General features: G+C 46.7%; 1 protein-coding gene across 1 annotated transcript in view; it reads left to right on the top strand.

The window, feature by feature from the left end:
- Positions 1 to 19,157, top strand: part of GFPT1 (glutamine--fructose-6-phosphate transaminase 1) — a 37,323-nt gene continuing 18,166 nt past the window's right edge. Inside the window, 8 exon segments of the mRNA XM_030036087.1 lie at positions 1 to 63; positions 10,716 to 10,823; positions 11,236 to 11,343; positions 12,728 to 12,853; positions 13,665 to 13,723; positions 16,680 to 16,814; positions 17,776 to 17,837; positions 18,612 to 18,691. Coding sequence (XP_029891947.1) covers positions 57 to 63; positions 10,716 to 10,823; positions 11,236 to 11,343; positions 12,728 to 12,853; positions 13,665 to 13,723; positions 16,680 to 16,814; positions 17,776 to 17,837; positions 18,612 to 18,691 — 685 coding nt within the window. The 5' untranslated portion in view covers positions 1 to 56.

The raw sequence follows: 19,157 nt of genomic DNA, 5'->3' as shown, positions 1-19,157 counted from the left end.
GCGGGCGGCGCGGCCCCGGCGCGCAGAGGCAGCGCGGCCGCGGAGGGGAGCGCACCATGTGCGGTAAGGGGAGGGCAGGGCCGGGGCGGGGGGGGGGGGGTCGGGTAGCGCCTGCTGCGGGAGCTGGAGGCGGGGGGGGGGGGGGTGTCCCGGTCGGCGTGGGCAGGGTCCTTGCTCCGCTTCCCCCGCCGCCGGAGGAGCAGCGCTAGGCCGGCCGGTGCCGAGGTGAAAGCGTGCGGCGGTGGAACAGCCCGACCCCCGGGGGCACGCACTCCCCCGCCCCCCCGGTAATTTGGGCGGAAAAAAAAAAAAAAAAAGAAGCCGGGCCGCTTCTGCGTTGCCTCGGTTATAGCGAGAAGGGTCTCCCCCGCCCCGTCTCCGTTATCTGAAAATGTCATCGCCTCGTCCGCCCTCCGCGTACGCTTCTCCGGGGGAGGCGTCTTCCAACGTGTTCATAACTTGAAAGGGCAAATTCTCCCGAAATTGCAAATGTGGCCGGAGCGTACGGAAGGCCAGCGCCCTCGGTCCGCCTGAGACCCGACAGTACTAAAAATACGCAGTTTTTCTCGATGCAGAAGCCTTCAGGGCACTCGGGGATGTTGGTGGGGTTTGACGCTCCCGTGCCGCGTCGGGTGGGTTATAGGTTGTAGTTCTCAAAAAGCAACGAAGCGACTTAGGAGCCGAAGCCCCAGTGAACGTCAGTAGCATCTACGTTATTGGAAAGGGAGACGGGTTTCACTGGTAGCATTTCTAAACGCTGCTCTGGTCGTATCAGAATAACCACTCCCACTTTTAGGTGAAAAGTGGTGTTTATTGTTATTTTTTTAGGCGTTACAACTTCTGATGTGGATACTCATACATTGCTTCAAGTTTACTCGGCGTAGGTTGTGAGGCAGACAGGTAAATGGGTTTAACCGTGTCTTAGGAGTGTCCATTGCAGGGTTGTGCACCAGCTCATCCCAGTCTGTTCACGGCCCGGCGGAGCTTCCCTGTGTTGAACACATGCCTTAAGCGAACTGGAGCATGAGCTAGTGAGGCTTGGTCTCCAAAATCACTTAGGTACTTTCCACTCCTGTTTGCCATATTAGTGCAATTGCTCTACCTCATCTTTTGGACACAGGAATATAATTTATCCTTTCTCTTCCTCTTTTTTTCTATCACGTCAGCTTTGTGTTTTTCCATGGAAGTTTAAGCAGCAGTGACCTGCGGGCTCTTCTTATTTGTCTTTCCACATTTCCTTCTTTGGGGTTTTTTTCTGTATTTTTATATGCAAAATTAAAATGATGCTCCAAGTAAGACTATGGGTTTTATACTTAACATGCAAGTTGCCATTTCTTTCATTGTTTTTGTGAGATTGAACCGGTATCGCCTTCAAACTGTCAAGTCTGTGGATCGCTACGAAGAGGCAATCGGGAATTCATACTTCAGCTTACATTTAACACGCTGTTAATTTGCGTTAAAAGTACAAAGTGGAGCAAAGCTAAGAATAGAAAGGATAATTATAAATAGCTTGCTGCAAGAATAGGGATGGTTTTGGTGCCTTGTGCTTGCCTTATTTGAGGTCCAGCCTTTGAAATGTGCAATGTTAACATTCTGCTCTTTGTCTTTTTAAGGGTAATAAGCCCTGAAAATGCTGTGGGTAGTTACTTAGTTGCTTTCAAGATTTAATGTGTTTCTCCCCTTTTCAATATAAGCAAAGTTCTTCTTGGATATTGAAACATTTTATGGAGCAGTAAGAAAAGCATTAAGGATTATTGGCTCTGTTGTTGAGTCTTGCTCTCGGAGCCAGAGATATATCCTATAGTGAAAAACGAGAAGAGGAGAGCATTAACTGAGCACGTTAATACAGAAAAATAAGCCTTGGAAATTGTGGAGCTTCTGAATGCAGGAAGTGCGCGGCTGAAGACAGTTAAGGTTTTTGTAGGGAACAGGAGAACTGTTTGGAGTCTGAGGGTGCTACCACATGAACTCTTGTGACTTGTGGTTAAGCGCAGAAACTAAGGAATACAGTCTCTGCTGCTGCCGTTTGTGGTCCGGCTGGTGAGCGCAAGACAAAATTGCTGGTGGTCTCCGCTCACGTTAGGAAACGTGAATTGCAGTGGCAGTTTGGGCTTTTTTCCGTACAGTAGCAGTAGACTACAGCAAAGGAACAAGGTGAAGAAATTGAGGCATTGCACTCTCGGATGGTCCTGCAAGCGTCATAAGTAGGCAGAGCTGGCTTGTAGGTAGCCTGAGCGCTTACGTTAACAAGACTTAATTGTGTCTCCTAACTCAAGTCACGGGAGTCTACGTCTTGGAGTAGAGGGCTCTGATTTCTCATGCTGTGGCCTCCGCAAGGTCTGAGTAGCTGTGTCACGCAGTGTCGTGACAGCTGTGCAAGCCTCAGACAACATTTCTGTAATAGAATTGTAAGTCAGGATATACATTGCTTTGTCTTGCCACGCTGCCTGGTGGCTACACGGTCCATGTTCAGATTTTTATCCAATTCATCTCAGATGGGAAGGTAGTTATCAAGACAAATTTTTTTTTTAAAAGTTGGCAATGCTGCTGTTGTTATCTGAGTTCTCCCTATGACAGCTTCAAGGCTGGAATTACCAACACAATGTTTTCAACATGCTGATAATCCGATGTTCAGGTTTACATGTGCGTGCCCTTATGAAGTCATGTGAACTGATGTGCTCGTACCGCTTGACAGGTAAAGGAAAGTAGCCTCAAAGTTCAGTTCCTTGATGCCTGGCACAAACGACAGGCCTGCTGTTTAGATGTGCTGGGTTTTCGTTTTTAATAGCGTTAGTGAAAAGTAGGTTTTGTTCTTGGTGGGTATTACAAACTTGCACTTTGAAGACCTAGCCAGGTATAAATTTGGTGTGCTTTCGTCTGAATGCACCAAACCAGTTCGATGGCATCTATGAAATAATTTGGAAAACAGGTTTTTCAAGGTAGTCAGGCTCCATTGACTGTTCTGTAAATAAGTAAACCTGTTGTATGCCGTGACTGTTTTTAAGGACAAAAGGGGACTGTAGAACTTAGGTCTTGTGTTACTAGCGATTACTGAAGACAAAAACGGGCTTAAGACAGACTTGAGTTTCAGGTTTTAGGGTTTGCAGGTACGTCAGTGGGGACTGCCCTCCCGCCTGCCCAAGTACCATTTGTACACCTAGGTGTATGCCTTCCTGTGAAGCATAGAGTAGCAGCTCTTGGCCAGAATGAGTCCTTAGAATTGATGTGCTGGTTGTTCACTCTAGACAGGAGAAATCCTGCCCTTTTTAGCTGGAGCGGCGTGCGTGTGGGTGGTAAAAGAAGCATCCAGTGGACAAATGTGGTCCTCCACGGAGTGGATGTTTTTCTGCTTTGCTTTTTTCCCAGCACAGACTCGATAATTTGAATGTGAACTCTCCCATATACAGCTAGCAGACGTAATGACGATAGCCTGCTTTTTTCTGACCTTGCGCTCATTCAAACTGTGCAGAATTAGCATCGTTTTGGTATGCAGGGGTTGGCACAGCATTCTACCTCACTGAACCGCCAGGCAGCAAGTAATAGGAGCCCACAGCAAATAATAGGAGCCCGCTCCAGCAGGTTTTGAGCATCAGTTTGGGGACTTTGTTCTGTGCTACGATTAATATCTGTGTTAGAACTTCCTGTTACTGCCTGGTGTCTCCCCTGCTGTAGTTTGAAGAAAAATACTTCTATCGGTTTTCCCGGTCTGTAATGTATATTAAGTCAGTGATATTTAGTAGCCTGCATCTAATTTGTTGAAGACTTGAGGCCTAATAATCATCGCCAGGATAAAGGATTCTTTGGAATTGCCAAGTGGATGTACTGATAACATCATCTGTTGAAATGGTTTTAAACAGTATATGGTATGGTATAAAGGAATTTGTAATTCCGACAGTAAACCTAGCCTGAAGGCTTTTGTGGGAAAAGGATTAGGAGAAGCTATTCCTGAGTAACTTCACGTATTCAAGACACTAGAGGAGATCATTTATTCTTACCTGGAAGCAGTGATTAATTTCATTTGCCTGTGAACTTGCCAAGAAATAAAGGAACATGAGCCCCAAAAAGGTCATGGGAAAATGAAGGTCTCGGAAAAAGTATTTCAGTGAGTGTCAACAATAGAAATAATGAACATCTGTGTGGTAAACATGCTATTCTGTTAAAAATCTGTCACCTGTTATAGGGAATTCTTTGTGTAGCTGTCATTAAGAAGGCCTAGGTTTTGTGCTTGAACATTAAAAATTGGTTCGAAGAGAGTTGAGTTTCACAAGCAGCTGAATACCTGTTCTGCTGGTGGTTCACCAGGTAAGGTTTTTAAGACAAACTTGCAAGAAAGGAAGTGTTTTATGTTCTAAATTATATTGTTCAAGATACTTCACTTAGGAGAAATACATACAGGGCTTCTTACTATGGCAGGTCTTAGTGTGATTCAAGAATTGTATGATAAGCTGACATGCTTTGAACAAGTCTTTTCAGTCCGTGTGTACAAAGTCCTGTGTCAAGTTACTAGTTTAAATGTTTTATTATGTTGTAAAGCGTGACTGCTGTTCTAATCCTGAATTATATTAGTGTCAAGTCCTGAAGTATATTAGTGTATTCCAGACCAGGGGTATTGTGTTTTCTGAGCCTGTCAGATCTAAATTCCTGTAGTATGCTTGCCGCTGTCTTATTGTAGCTGGGAATTCACAATTATAAACAATGCTGGACTAGGATGAAGTTCACAGGGTGGTGCTGGTTTTTTTGTCGCATAGCGTGTATTTCACCTTGAACAATGCCAACTCCAGGCTTGTCAAGGTAGTGTAATTAAATGTCATTCAATGGTTTTCTGTAATACTTCCTCTTTCTGGCTTGTTCCAGAGCGCGAGTTAGAGAGGGCAGATGCGGCGTTATTAGTGAAACACACTTGTGTTAAATAGTGTCTAAATGCGTAAGTTGAGCTGAAATTGAAACTCCTCTTTTCAAGTCTGCTAGGGACCTGAAATTCACGGTGGCTTGGTTTCAGGAACGTTCTGCTTGGACTTCCAAGATTTCTACAGTTTCAGCACCTGGCATCTAGGCTGGCAAGGGGGATAAGCTGGTGGTGCACTAGATGGGACCCTGATGGAAATTTGCTCGATTTGCGTTGGAATTTTATCAAAACCAACATGTTTCCATTGACTGTTGTGATTTAAATGAATTGTCACTTTGACAGAAAAATTGGCGCTTTGTGACAGAGCGCTCCTCACGGAAGCCTTCAAGCAGCTGTAAAGATCTGTGCAGTTGATATCTTTTCATCTTTTGAATTGTCTAGATTGATTTGAATATAAGCACAGGGAGGGATAGAGTAAGGCTTTAACAAGGCATTGTGATTTGGAGAAAAAAAGGTCTCTGGTGTGTGGTAGAAAGGTCTTTTATAGTATAAACTGCAAGGTTAAGAGTTGTTGTGTGCCACGTTCCACCTCAAGAGAAGGCTACATTTTGTAGCTGGATGAAGTGATCCTTCGTTCAGCTTTTGAGTAAAAAGAGGTTCTTTTCTTGAACAGCCAGGGCTTTGCATCATGCTGGGACATGAGTATCACCTGAATGCCCTTTGACTCAGCACAGCCGCCTTCCTTGCTGTACTTTTACACAGATGGGACCAAAGGCTTGAGGTCTAACTCCAGAGCAAAATTTTTATCTGTAGAGCCCTATTGGTGGCTGCTGGAAGAAATAAACCTTTTTCAAAAATACACTTAGATCAGTGAAGCATAACAAGCATTTAATGCTTTGGGTCTTTTTTTTCTCATCAGTGTTTATGTCGAGGGCAGTGGAATTGTACTTAAAAATGGAAGTGATTACAGGGTGTGATTGCTCATATATTCCTGAATAACCCAATAGTTAGGGTAGAGCCAGTAAAAATGCTGATTTCTAAATGTGGATTGAAACTTTCTCAAGCTATGAAGAATCACGTCGTTATGGGATGTTTGAAAAGGGGAAGATGAAATGCATTTGAAAATATTTCCAGTAAATGAAACTGTTGTTACACGTAATTCATCATGATCAAGTGTCATAAATGGGTGATAAGCCTTCAAATATTTGATTTTTAGCTTGCAGATTAGTTAAGTCATGCATTTAGGAAGACTCGTATTCATTTTTGGCAGCCTTATTGTCCCATTTTTTACTTTAATTGTGCATCATTTTTACATACTATTCTATTTATTTTTATTTCCTTTTTTTCGTGTTTTCTCTAAGATGAGTTTTAAACCTGCTTGTCTTACTTGCCTTCTCATTTGTAAAATGTGTCGATCACAGGTGAGTTCTTAGCATTTTGTTTTCATAGTGATGTCTCCATTATCACTCCAGCTCTTTTCCTGTCAAGATCTAAAAGCTGAACTGAATCAAAACTGAATCTCCCAATCTTTACATGGTCATCTTTTTTGAAGAGTGTGTCCGCATGTTTTGCAGCGTCAGTACTGTATTTGCATTTCTTTTACTTGGCTTGGTTTTCATAGTCTGTGTTTTCTGATAAGAAGCACTGAATTCCTTGGGTTTGGGGGTTTTTTTTGTGGCATTCTTAGTCTTAGATTCAGATTTTTTTCACAGTCCTCATGAATAATCATAATATAATTGTGCTGTAATTAATAGATTTTTTCCAATGCCTGAGACAAATGCCAAGTTGGCTCCTTTCTAGATAGATGTTTTCTGTTTGTTTACAGTACAAGTAGAAATAAACACTACTGTTTTTCAGTCTCATTCCAGATGATCCATCCCTTCCTGGAGGAAGTCGGTTTCTACCTTGTGCCCATATTCAGTACATGGCGTTTTGTTGTACACAGCTAGCAGTTGTGATCTGTGACAAGGAATCAAGTTTTGGGTTGTTGTTTTTTTGGTTTGTTTTTTTTTTTTTTTCAGTTGAGGTGTGACTGAACTTGTTGAAATGGGCAGAGAAAATAACTATTGAAGCCACTGTCTGATTTAGATTCAGATTTAACAAAGATGTCCAAAGTCAGCCCTGCCTAGAGGGAAATCGTTCTGGTTTTGAGCCATTTTTTCTGGTTCAGAATAAGTTGCGATCCTTGTGCCAGAAGCAGGATGGAGACTAAAATGATCAATGCACATTTACAAAAATATTTTATGAAAGGAAACTGAGTTTCTGCCTAATAATTGTGTCCATCTATTGAGTTAGACTCTTTTTTCACACGGAGGACTTCATTTTAGTGGCTTTGCTGGGGCACCAAGCGTCTGTGTGGAAAGCGCTGTGCAAAGTGATCTTCACTGGGGCTCTGAGCGAGATGCCGTAGTGTTTCCTTGGTAGCCCCCCCCGCCCCTTGGGGCTGTGTCTGTTTTCAGTTCCAGATGTGTGGTGTTTAGGAGGGGACGCACGGTCTGTGCTTTCTGCAGGGCCACTGAGATGACTGCATTGGGCCCCCCCAGTCTGCTTCAGTGGAAAATACCCTCATTAAAAATGCAATGTCGTGGCCTGGAAACAAGTTTGTTTTTTTGTAGCTGGGTGCCTGGTAGCGTTACATGGGTGATGCCTGCTGTTCCTTTGGCGCGGGGTGGGGGGGATGACTACCTTCACACACCTCTGGCACGCTGTTGTTTGGAGAGGCCTGGAGGTGCTGGTGGGCAGCTGTGATGGGATGTAAGGTGGCAGAGCAGACTACCTGCGATCAGCTTACTGTCCTGTTCTACACTACTTCCCCTCCATCTTTCCGACAGTCCTCTTTTCTTCTTCCTTCTTGGCAGGTGCCCATACCTATCGTCCCTTTTGCACGCAGTTCCTTCCCCAGTGGCTCTGTTTCACCCTTTGCATGCCAGCTCGACAGCCTGTTCCATTTTTGCCCCCCAGTCACCCAGCGTGATGCCCTGCCAGTGAAGAAGGCCTCCTCTATGCTCCCGTCACTGAGGCTCTTGTGCCTCTCGCACTGCTGCTGTTTGCTGGAAAGGACTTCCAGGAACTGTCTCGCTGCGGCCAGCCTGTCGTTCAAACTCCAGAGCACCTTAACGCTTGTCATCGGTCCCTGTTTGCTCAAAAGAGCGTATCCCACTTGAGTGGCCTTTGGTGTTGTGCCGTGGTAGTGGAATAACTTCCTAGGAAGCTCTATGCCTGAGTGGGGCTGGTTATGCCATAGCGAGATAGCTGAAACGCCACCGAGGGGGACGCAGAGGTTGTAGGTGCTTCTGGAGAGTGGTTTGATGGTCCCAGCTAACGCCAGAGCGAGGAGCTGCCTGGCGCCATCAAAAAGAGGTCTAAGGCTCCAGGGTTTGGGTCAGAATGGGACCCTTAGCGTATGGTTCCAAGGTGCATAAACATAAAACATGGAGAGAGGTTTCAGCTCTGAAATTAGTTAGCTAATTTGGAAAAATGTAAGCAGTGTTCATGTTTCCATAATTATTCGTGCTGGTTATAATTATGCCTTCTGAAGTAGCTTTACTTTGGATGCCATGGTGGGTGGCTTTGGTGTAAAGGGAAATGTCAGGAACTGCTGGAACCCAGCCTGCCTTTTTAAAGACGTCTCGTGTGCTTGTTTTCTTTGCTTTATGGTATACGCTTGTTATTTTATGTGTAATGCTACTGCTGCATTGGGCATCTGTTTGGGAGGTTTCTGGTAAATAGGGAGAGAGGGGCTTTTCCAGCTGCCTGCTAATAAAGCAGTCTGCTTTGTACTCCTGTTGTAAGACCTGGAAGTCATGTAAAGGATTTTAGGCATCCAGGATGTAGCTGAAATGTGCCATCCTTCAGCCTGGATGACAGCTATTTGGAGTCAATTCACTTGTAAACAGGGAGGTTGCTGTTTGCCTGAAGAATGCAGTTTTTAGAAACAGAGTGAACTAAGTATCTCAAATTGGAAAGCTTTTTTTTTTGCCAGAAGGGTGGGGAGGAAGGTTTGGAGATTGAGAGTGTGGGGGAAGTATCCTTCAGAGGAAGCTTTTTGGAATACAGCAGAGATTGTTAACTGCTGTCAGCATTTTATCTGTTGAGATTTTAGCTGTGAATTGCGAGGTGGTGGAGGGGAACCTCACCCTGTCTGTGTAGTTACTGGAACCAACATTCAAGTTGAACAAATGCCATCAGGAGACGGCAGCAGCAGCCTGTGTGCGTGATTGGTTTGGGATGTCAGGAGCAATGGAAGTGAAACCACAAATTTTTATAAACTTGGTCCTGATAGTCTTGCAAGTGGTTATTGGGTTTTGGGGAAATGAAGGTAGAAGCTAAAGAAACCAAAAAAATCTCCTTTCCTCCCCCTGCTTCATCTGACTAGGTGGTTTAAGAAAGAGGAACAATAGAACATGCATCTAATTTTTTCTAGCACTATGAAAGAAAATAAGTGAGATGTGGTATGCTCTTTTTGCAGCAGAACTGCAGGGAAATGTAACTTCTAGTGCTGGTGCTTATGGTGGGCAGGTGAAGCTTATGACAGACTTGTCCCGAGACCTGTAGCCGAAGTCTGTGGAAGAGGGAGAAGGAATAGGAGAGCGTCAGAATGGTACATGGCTGCGTACGACCTTGTTGTCCCTGCTCAGGCCAAGAAGTCCCTTGTCAATGTTTCAGCACTTTGCTATGTGGTATTCAGTGTGTCCATCAACTCTGAGTAGCCTGTATTTCTACTTATAAAATAGATTCAGACATCAAAAGGCTTTGAATTGTTTAGTTTAATTCCAAAACACAAACATCTTGGGAATGCAGTTTTCCAAATGTTCTTTAAAATAATCTGTGGGTAAACACAAAGATACATGTTCCAAAAATCATCTTGGGAGTAAAATTTTTCACGTGAATAAAAGTTCGGGAACTGTGAGGCAAGGCTGTATGGCAGTACTATCAGGAAAAAATCAAAGATTTGGGATGCCTTTAAAAGGACTTTGTTTTTGTGTGTGCACGACAACTCTGTTCTCCTCAAAAGGTTTTGATAAAGTTTCTCAAATTACAAACCTTGAATAACCAGTCACTCACATATATGGCTGTTTGTGTGAAACCTGTCTTGCTTTTTTTCCACAGGCATGTTTTTCTCTTTTAAAATGTTAGGGTGAAATGGTAGATTTCAAGTACAGATATTTCTAGCATCCAGTAAATGTCTTCTCATGCTACTGCTTCATGGTGACACCAAAGGAAATCTTTCTGAAATAGAGCCATAGTTAGCATCAGAGATCTAGGAATTTGTGTGTCCCCATCACTGCTTAAAAATAGAAGCAACAATTTATCTTCCTTTGCAACCTACAGAAAAAATAGCTCCATTAGTTTGAGGGTGTTAGTTTGCACGAGTTAAATGATTTTTTTCTTAGTGAGTCTGTGGGAGGAACTTAGAGAAAGCTGTTCAAGGAAGAATTCCTTTTGAAGGTGGTTCTTCAGCATGTGAAGCTCAGGGTTAGCAAACCTTGAATTTTTCATCTGGAGTGATGAGTTTCCTGTCCCCTGCATCGTCTCCTGACAGCTCATTCTGTTGTGTAGGTCCAGCTCACGGGGAAATTCTTTCTCCCATCATGCCCAGGCTTGTCCTGTTAGTTGCCTTCAGTGTTGTGAGAAGGATGCTGGCATTTTGTGGTTAGTTTTGATCTCTTCAGTGTTAGTGACATCTTCTCCGTTGGACCTCAGGCAGGGTAAGGAAAAGCTGCAAACACGGTGGTGCCTTCCTGCAGGGGGTTCTTGGTACGAAGGCCTGTCTGAGTTTTAACTTAGTGTGCATACTAAGTGGATGGCACATACAGAGTTTCCTGAGCTGTGATTTTGTTCTAAAATTATGCTCTTTTCCTCCATACAGGCATCTTTGCTTACCTGAACTACCATGTTCCCCGGACAAGACGGGAGATCCTGGAGACCCTTATCAAAGGGCTCCAGCGGCTGGAGTACAGAGGCTATGATTCTGCAGGTAGCGCTCTCTGAGCAACAGTGGTTCTTGTTTAAATTTTCACTTGTAAATGATGATTTTTGTGGTGTGCTGGTAAAATGTTTCGACTGTCATCTGCTTTTGAAGAAAGCTGAAACACAAATTGGATGTGCCTGTGATCATGTGGTCAGAAGTTTGGATTAACTTTCGGTATACAGATCTCTATAAACATTCTTGATGCCTGTTACCTAAGGCTTTAAAAATACCTTCAAGATGACAAGGGAAAACTCACTTCTAATCTAAAGGTTTTCTTGCCTTTATTTGGAGGGTAAGCTGTGGGGAGAAAGGGCACTGTAAAAAGAAAAAAAAAAAAAAATTGGCAGTATTTGTTTACATAAAATCCTGTACTTTCTGCACTTGACACTCTTTCTTCATGTTCCGTGGTGGTGCTCAGGTGTGGGAGTTGATGGCGGAAATGACAAAGACTGGGAAGCTAATGCTTGCAAAATCCAGCTTATCAAACAGAAGGGGAAAGTGAAAGCTCTGGATGAAGAGGTTCACAGTACGTATTTCCCTTTTGCTCTTTGCCTGCTCTCTTTCCCTGAAATGTCCTGTCATCTCATTTGCATTTTGAATATCATCTGTTTTACCCAGAAACACACTATTTCCAAATAACTTGTGTGCCAGAGTTGTAAACACTCATGCATTTGCTGTGAAGAACCCAGTGATCCTAGGGATGTTGTCATGAAGTTACAGAGAAGTCCTGATTTCTTAAGACAAATAAATCGCATCCTGTTAGAGCAAAATAGACCTGGCATACATTTTAGAAAACAAGGCCAAAAAAAACCCCCAAACAATAAAACTCCTTAAATTGGGGAAAGGGGAATTACTGGGAGATAATTATCAGAGACTTAGAGCTTGGGCAAAAAAGATAAATGCTCTAATAACTTCACCGGTTGAATTTTAAATTTTCCTGTGTAATGCTTGTCCCAACTAAAGCTGTCCATCCAAGTAGTGATGGGCTGAGCAATTGGCTTCAGGAAGGCACTAGTGTATGTGTGTGACTGTCAAGTTGATCAGGACACAGAGAGTGAGGTCTTCTGCATCTGTTTCTGCCTCTTTGTGTTCCCTTGATTTAAACATTAGGTTCATTAAATCCAAGCACGATGCAAAGAAACACAACGTTGTTGGGTGTGGAATACGGGTAAGCTGTGTGAGAACGGGAAGATGCTTTTCAGAGGAGTCAAGATCTCTAGTTTGCGTTCAAGAGCTACTGTGTTGTTGTAACTTAACTGTTTTTAACCCATGCTAGTGTTAACCTGAGGGTGCAGAGTGCTGTTCATCCTAAAGGAAGGCGGGTAGATCTAATCTTAGTGTAGAGGAAACCAGGAACTGAAAAGGCCGGGCAAGGAGGTATGTGCATTACGGAAATAGAAGATAGACAAAATATTTCTGAAGAAATGTTTACCTGCTCAAGAAAATTGCAGGATATACAGTTTCAAAGAGATTGTGGATACACTTGTGGAATAAAAGGAGTGTTTTTTTCCAGAGAAATATTAATGCTAATGGTATGCTTTCTAGAGACAAGGGTTAGTGATGAATATTCTAACCACAGTGGTATGTAACCGTGAATTGGGCTGGTTCGGTCCAGCATATGGCAGGTGACAGGATGGCAGGGTGCACCCTGAGAGATAAAATCAAGGTTGAATTCTATCTTAAAAGTTGTTTTTTATTTTGGCGGGGTGAGGGATGCAGGGAGGTCGCTTGTGTGCATCTGCATTCTGAATCCCCTGAAAAGACGCTTGATATTTTTTTGGATTTGCTGATCCTGTTTCCCTGTCAGTATTGCTGTCTCGTGGATGCTGGAGGCCTGGTGATACTCCCACATTGACTTTGGGGTAGGGACAGCCCCTCAGTACTAAAAACTTCTCCTACTTCTGCTGCAGAGCAACAGGACATGGACCTCGACATCGAGTTTGATGTACACCTTGGAATCGCCCACACGCGCTGGGCTACCCACGGCGAGCCCAGTCCGATCAACAGCCACCCGCAACGCTCAGATAAAAACAACGGTAAGTGCGTTTGCTTGAGGAACTGTGCGCTCCTCGGCAGGTCTCAGAGCATCTGGAAAAGCTTGCTGCCGTCTGCGATGCCTGGCGCGTCACGGGAGGGGTGGCTGGACCCAGGGCAGTGGGTTTATTGCGGGCCACGATGCCGAGCCCAGTTACTGTGAAGCCGGAGGGGTTTGGACTTGATTTCTGGGCACGGGGTGTGTTCGCCGCCATGAATGATCTCAGGAAGGATTGGAATTAGTGCCTGGAGGTTCGGTGAGTGCATGGGCACAGTGCAAGGAGGAGGTAAACACGGAATGAAACCCAGATGGTAAGAATTTTCGTGGCTGTTCTTTGGAATGGAATTTTGTGTACTTTTTTTTTCCTATTTATTTATGTTTCTTTCATAATCGCCACTGTACGGAAGGGGCTTGCTCTGCTCCATGCCGCTGCAGCCGGCAGCTTGGTTAGTGTTCAGTGCAGCTGCCGGAGGAGCAGCACCCACAGACTGGCAGGAGGAGCGCGGCGGTTAATTGCTTCCAGCAGGCTGGAAACTGCCAAGCGCTTAAGTGCCTCCAGAAACTTTGCAGGATCTCGGTAGCCCGAGTCCCACCCAGGTCGTGATTATCTTGTGCCATACCAGCCATGCCCGCTGGGGCAGAGCGAGGACATCACACCAGGAGGTGAAGCTCTTCTCTTAGTTCTGCCAAGTGCGGCTTCTCACACAATAAAGCTTTGTGGTCTCTGCTGTCTGTGTTACGCGGCCGCGGGCGCCCACTGCCAGGCCGGGGGCTGGTGCTGGGGCTGAGTGGGGCCTTTCCTCTGTCTCCAGAGTTCATCGTCATCCACAATGGCATCATCACCAACTACAAGGACCTGCGGAAGTTCCTGGTGAGTGACCCGCGTGTGAGTGACACTCACTCCCGCTCTCCCACTCACTTCTGCTCTCACGCGCTTCCCCACTCACTCCCCCACTCGCATTCCTCCACTCCCCCCCGCGCCTCACGCCCACTCCCCCACTCACATTGGCTCTCCTCCCTTCGTGTTCCCCCACTCATATTTCCACTCACACTCCCACTCATGTTTACACTCACAATCCTTCCCTTACACTCTTGCTTGCACTAGCTCTCCTACTCTGTGAGTACATTGTCCCCCATCCCCCTCCCTACTTCACTCACACTCCCCTGGTCACTCACACCCACATTCTTCCTCACTCCCCCACTCACACTCACCACGTTCCCCCTCATATTCTCACGTTCACACTTGCTCCCTACTCACGCACCCCAAGCTACGCTCCCTTGATCCCCTCACACCCCTCCTCACGCTCACTCTCCTCCGTTCACCCTCCCCTACTCTTACTCCCACTCATGCTCCCCCACTCACACTCGCCCACTTAAACTCCCTTACTCCTGCTCTCCTCCTCACCCCCACTCTCTCTCCCACTTACACCCTCCACTCCTTCCCCACTCATGTTCACACTCTATTCACACCCCCCACTTGCACACCCTTCATTATTGCACTCATCCACTCGCTCTCCCCCCCACGCGCGCTCTCGCCCACTCCCTCCCTCTCTCCCACTCCTCTCCACTCATGCTCTTGCACTCACACCCACCTCTCGCCCCCCCCCTTGCTCCTCATTCCCCCGCTCATAGTCCACCCCTGCTCCTGTTCTCACACTTGCTCCCCACTCACCTCACATTCATTACTCTCCTCCACTCACATTCTCCCACTCGCTCACCTTCCCACACTCCCTCCTGACCACAATCCTCTACTCATTCCCAACCAACCACACTCACCCTCCCACTTACATTCTTCCTCACTCCCCACTCACTTGCCCCATTGCCCACTCGGTCTTCCTCTCCCACTCCACGTCACTCGTATTCTCACACTTCCCCACTCACCCTAACTTGCCTTCCCACTCCTCCTCACTCCCACTCGTACTCCCCCACTCACATTCTCACACTCGATTCACTACTCGCACTCCCCCACTCAAATGCCACCCCTCTCCCTCCCACCCCCCACTCTCACTTCCCAGTCACCATCCCACTAACACTCCTCACTCCCTACTCACTCCCCCATTCACGCTCTCCCACTCACCCCCCACTCCTCTTGCTCACACTCCCTCACTCGCTCTGACTCACCCTCCTCATTCCCCTCAGTCTCACTCCCCCCTCACCTCACGCTCCTCTTGCACTCCACTCTCTCACTTCCCCCTCACCCATTCATATTCTTACACTCACTCCCCCACTTACCTTCCGCTCACACGCAACCTGCTCATTCTCACTCACTCCCACTCCTCCCCCCACTTTGACTTGCCCTGCTCATTCCCACTCACATTCTCACACTCGCTCTCCCACTTACACCCCCGACTCACACTCCCTTCTCACCTCACACTCGCTCCTGATTCCCCCACTCACCCTTCCACTCCTCACTCCCCTTCACTCCCATTCTTATTCTCACAATCCCCCCACTCTTTCACGTGCCGCCCCTCACGTTCCTCACACTGTCTCCTCGCACTCCTTTATACACTCCTCCACACTCCCACCTCCCGCCTTCCTTGCTCATACTCTCCCTCCACTCACACTCCCCCATTCTCCCACTCCTGCCCTCTCCCTCACCCACTCGCTGCCGCTTGTTCCCCTCCTGCGCTCTTCCCCCCACTCACTCCCCCCCCACACTCGCACTGACACTCTTCCAGTCACACTCACCCCCACTCACACTCAGTCCCCCCATTCGCAGTCCCTTGCGCACCCCAGCTCACACTCAGAGGAGCACTTGCATGCACACTCCCTCACTCACACTTAAACTGACTTCCCCAGTCACACTCACATTCTTGCACGTCACGCTCACTTTCCACTTGCACATTCTTGCACCCTGCGTCTTACCCTCCGTGCTCCACCTGCACTCATACTCATCCTCGCACTCTCTGCACGCAGTCCCCACTCGCATTCACTTCGCTCTCGCTCACACACTCTCCCCCCGTGCACCACTGTGTGTGCACTCACACGCACTCTCACTCCTCCGTTCACACTTGCTCTTCTACTCACACGTGCCAATCCTCACTCCCAGTCGCTCACACTCACCTTGTACTTGCCCTCTCACACCCTCTCCCCCTCCCTCGCGCTAACGGAGTGGAAAGGCAGGAGGGAAGGAGAGGGAAAAGGAGGTACATCCGGATGGAGGAGAAAGATGGAAGAAAAAGGGAAGGGAAGAAGGAAGGAAATGGGAGGCAAGAAAAGGGAAGGAAAGGAAGGAAAAGGAAATGGGAGGAAGGAAAAGAAGCCCAAGGGAAAGGGAAGGAAGGAAGGAAAAAAGAAGAGAAAGGAAAAGGCGGCAAAGAAGGAAGAAAGGAGAGGAAATGCAGGAAAAGCAAAAATGAAGGAGGAAAGGAAGCAAAGAAGGGATGGGTGAGGAAAAAGGAAGGTCAGGAAAGAGGGAAGGAAAAACGGAACAAGGAAGGAAAGCAGAAGAGGGCAAGTCAGGGGAGAGGAAAAGGGAAGAAGGAAGAGGAAAAAGGGAAGGAAAAGGAAAGGCAGGAATGAAGAAAGGAAAAAGGAGGAGGGAATGATGGAAAAAGAAAAAAGAAACGCAGTATGGAGGGATAAAAGCAAGGAAAGGCAGGAAACAAAAAGGCAAGGAGAAGGATGAAAATGGAAGGTGGGGAGGAAGGCAGGAGCAAAGAAAAGGAAAGGCATGAGAAAAAGAGGGAAGGAAAAGTTGAAGGCAGGAAAAAGGAAAGGGAGGAGTAAAAGGAAAAGAAAGAAGGAAAAGGCAGGAGAAAGGAAGGAAAAGCAAGGTGGGAAGGGAAGGCAGAGGGCCCGTTGCCCAACGTGTGCTGTTGCTGCAGGAGAGCAAGGGCTACGACTTCGAGTCGGAGACGGACACGGAGAGCATCGCCAAACTGGTCAAGTACATGTACGACAACCGGGACAGCGATGACATCAGCTTCACCACCCTGGTGGAGAGGGTCATCCAGCAGCTGGTAATGCTGGGAGCAGCGTGGGGACAGGGAGGGACGCACACACACGCACAAAAAACCCGACAGCTGTACTCCAGTATTGCGCAGGGTAGCGTGGCCAGCGCAGCACTGTGCCTGTGCCAGGGTGTGCCCCCAGACGTTCTGCGGCACGTGTTGAGGAGTGGTTTTGTCTTTCCTACCTCTGACCGTTCGTCTCGGTCATACATTTGTTTAATATTAGTCAGTATACCGGTGAAAAATGGCTAGGTTTGGGGTGCGACAGCATCTAGAGGCAGATAGTCCCTGCTGTGTTGGGTGGCGAGCGCGGCAGGGGCGGGAGCTGGTGCGGGACAGTGCAAACAAGTCCCTTGTTCCAATCTTGCCTGAACCCTCCGTGTGGAAGAGATGCTGACCCCTTGTGGGAACGTCAGTGCACAGCCTGCGCTTCCTCGTGTCGGTTCTTGCCGAGTTGTGTGCAGGAACAGGATCCACTGGCAACTTGCCTCTCATCCCAGAGCGCCTTGTTTAGGAGACGGTTTTTCAGTGATTTTCCCTGGCAGGAGCTGTAGTAGCAACAGACCAAGAACACGTTTTGCTGGCAGGCTGTGGTGGCGCACCTGTACGTTTGGTGGCACCACCACACCTGAGCAAATGCCCTAAAGCTTTGGCACTTCTTTTACCAGGTTTTTGCCTTTGCACGTCCCCTCACTGCACTCTGAGGGGCACTTGCACGGGTAGCCGGTGATGTCCAAGTGCAGTGTCTGTCAGGGAGTTCAGAATACTTATTAAGTGGTTGAAGAGGAGCTACCCAGGCTCAGGGGAGGGACTCCATCCCAGAATGTGGTGCCTGGAGCTTCTAGTGGTTCTGGAGACAGCTGTGAAGCCTTCTGTTCAGTATCTCTTGTTCAGAGAAACACGGTCCTGAAATGGTGGCCCAGGCCGCCGCAAATGAAGGGTTAAACAGTTTGTATTTCTCTTGTTCCAGGAAGGTGCTTTTGCCCTTGTGTTCAAAAGTGTTCATTATCCTGGTCAAGCGGTCGGTACCCGGTGAGTATTGCTGTGGGAAAGAACATTCTTGTTGCACCCTATATGTCACTTGTTTTGGTCCCCCCCCAGGTTAGGAGACAACGGGGTAGCTGTTGTTCTCGTCACACTGTATATGCTGGGGTGAGGCTAGCTGTTGTTTCTCATTTCCTTTCTCTTGTTTTCTGTTTGTCATAACAGAAAATTCCCCAAAATTATTTGAAAATGTCTTAGTGACCACCTGTTTCACAACTCATCTGGAACAGCTTTTTTTTTTTTTTGTAGACTCTGGTTGTGAGAGATTTGAAAGGAGATGGTTTTAACTTTGTGTTTGCCGTTGTGGCAGTATTTGGCCAAGTCCTCTGTTTGACTTGAAGTTGGGCCAGCCTGGTGTTCAGGTTTTCTACTCCATTTCTAAACATCAGCATTGGTCGGGTTGGTTTAACCATACACGTGCCTAGCACAGGTTTTGAATTTCAGTGCCGTTTGCAGATACGTACAGTGAGCAATAGCGAGCGTGTTCCTGGTTCTAGTGTCCGTGGGATTGCAGTACTCTTGCAGAGTTGTGGCTAAATTTGAGACAGATTCCTCGTGTCCTTGCATTGTGTTTATTTGGAGATTCTTTCGCTCTGTCTTGTGGCCTCCCATGTTTGCAGCACCAACAACTGATCTGGGAGGAGCTCGCTCTGTTTTAGTTCAGTTCGGTTGCTGTGCTGGAGAATAACAGTCCCTTCAGGTCGGGTGTCAAGGTGGTGAATCTTCAGGTGCTGAGGGCTGTAACTCGATGTCTTCTTGCAGGCGAGGCAGCCCCCTGCTAATAGGAGTACGCAGCGAGCACAAGCTCTCCACCGACCACATCCCGATACTCTACCGGACGGGTAAGTGTGAGCAGCCCCTTCCCCAGAGGAACCACGGTCCAGTCACACTCAGACCAATGTACCAAAGCATAAGAGTTTCACAAACAGTTGCGTGCTTTGGAATACATATGACACTTTTAAACTTTCATCTATAGATTCAGTCGTTACAAAAAAGAGATTTTTTTAAAGTAAGTTTTTAACCACATGCTATACCATCATATACCTCAAGTTAGTCTCTAGTTTTATAATCAAAGCTTTAATGTCCAGAGGTTGCAAGGAAAACACATCTTAATGTAGTGGAATAAAATAAAATAGAATAGAACAGAACAGTTTAGTGTAGTAAAGTTAACAGTATAGTTGAACTTAGCTACTTAAGTTTCTGTGTGGCGTGTTGGCATTCGTGGACTTGATTGCTTTCAAGAACAAAACTGACTGTGTGTTGAAGGCTATAGGTGCTTCACTATCACAACCTTTCCCCCACCCCCTC

Source organism: Aquila chrysaetos, chromosome 13 (assembly GCF_900496995.4).
Source record: "Aquila chrysaetos chrysaetos chromosome 13, bAquChr1.4, whole genome shotgun sequence".
In the NCBI taxonomy this organism is placed as follows: Eukaryota; Metazoa; Chordata; class Aves; order Accipitriformes; family Accipitridae; genus Aquila; species Aquila chrysaetos.
This window is presented reverse-complemented; position numbering and strand designations above follow the sequence as displayed.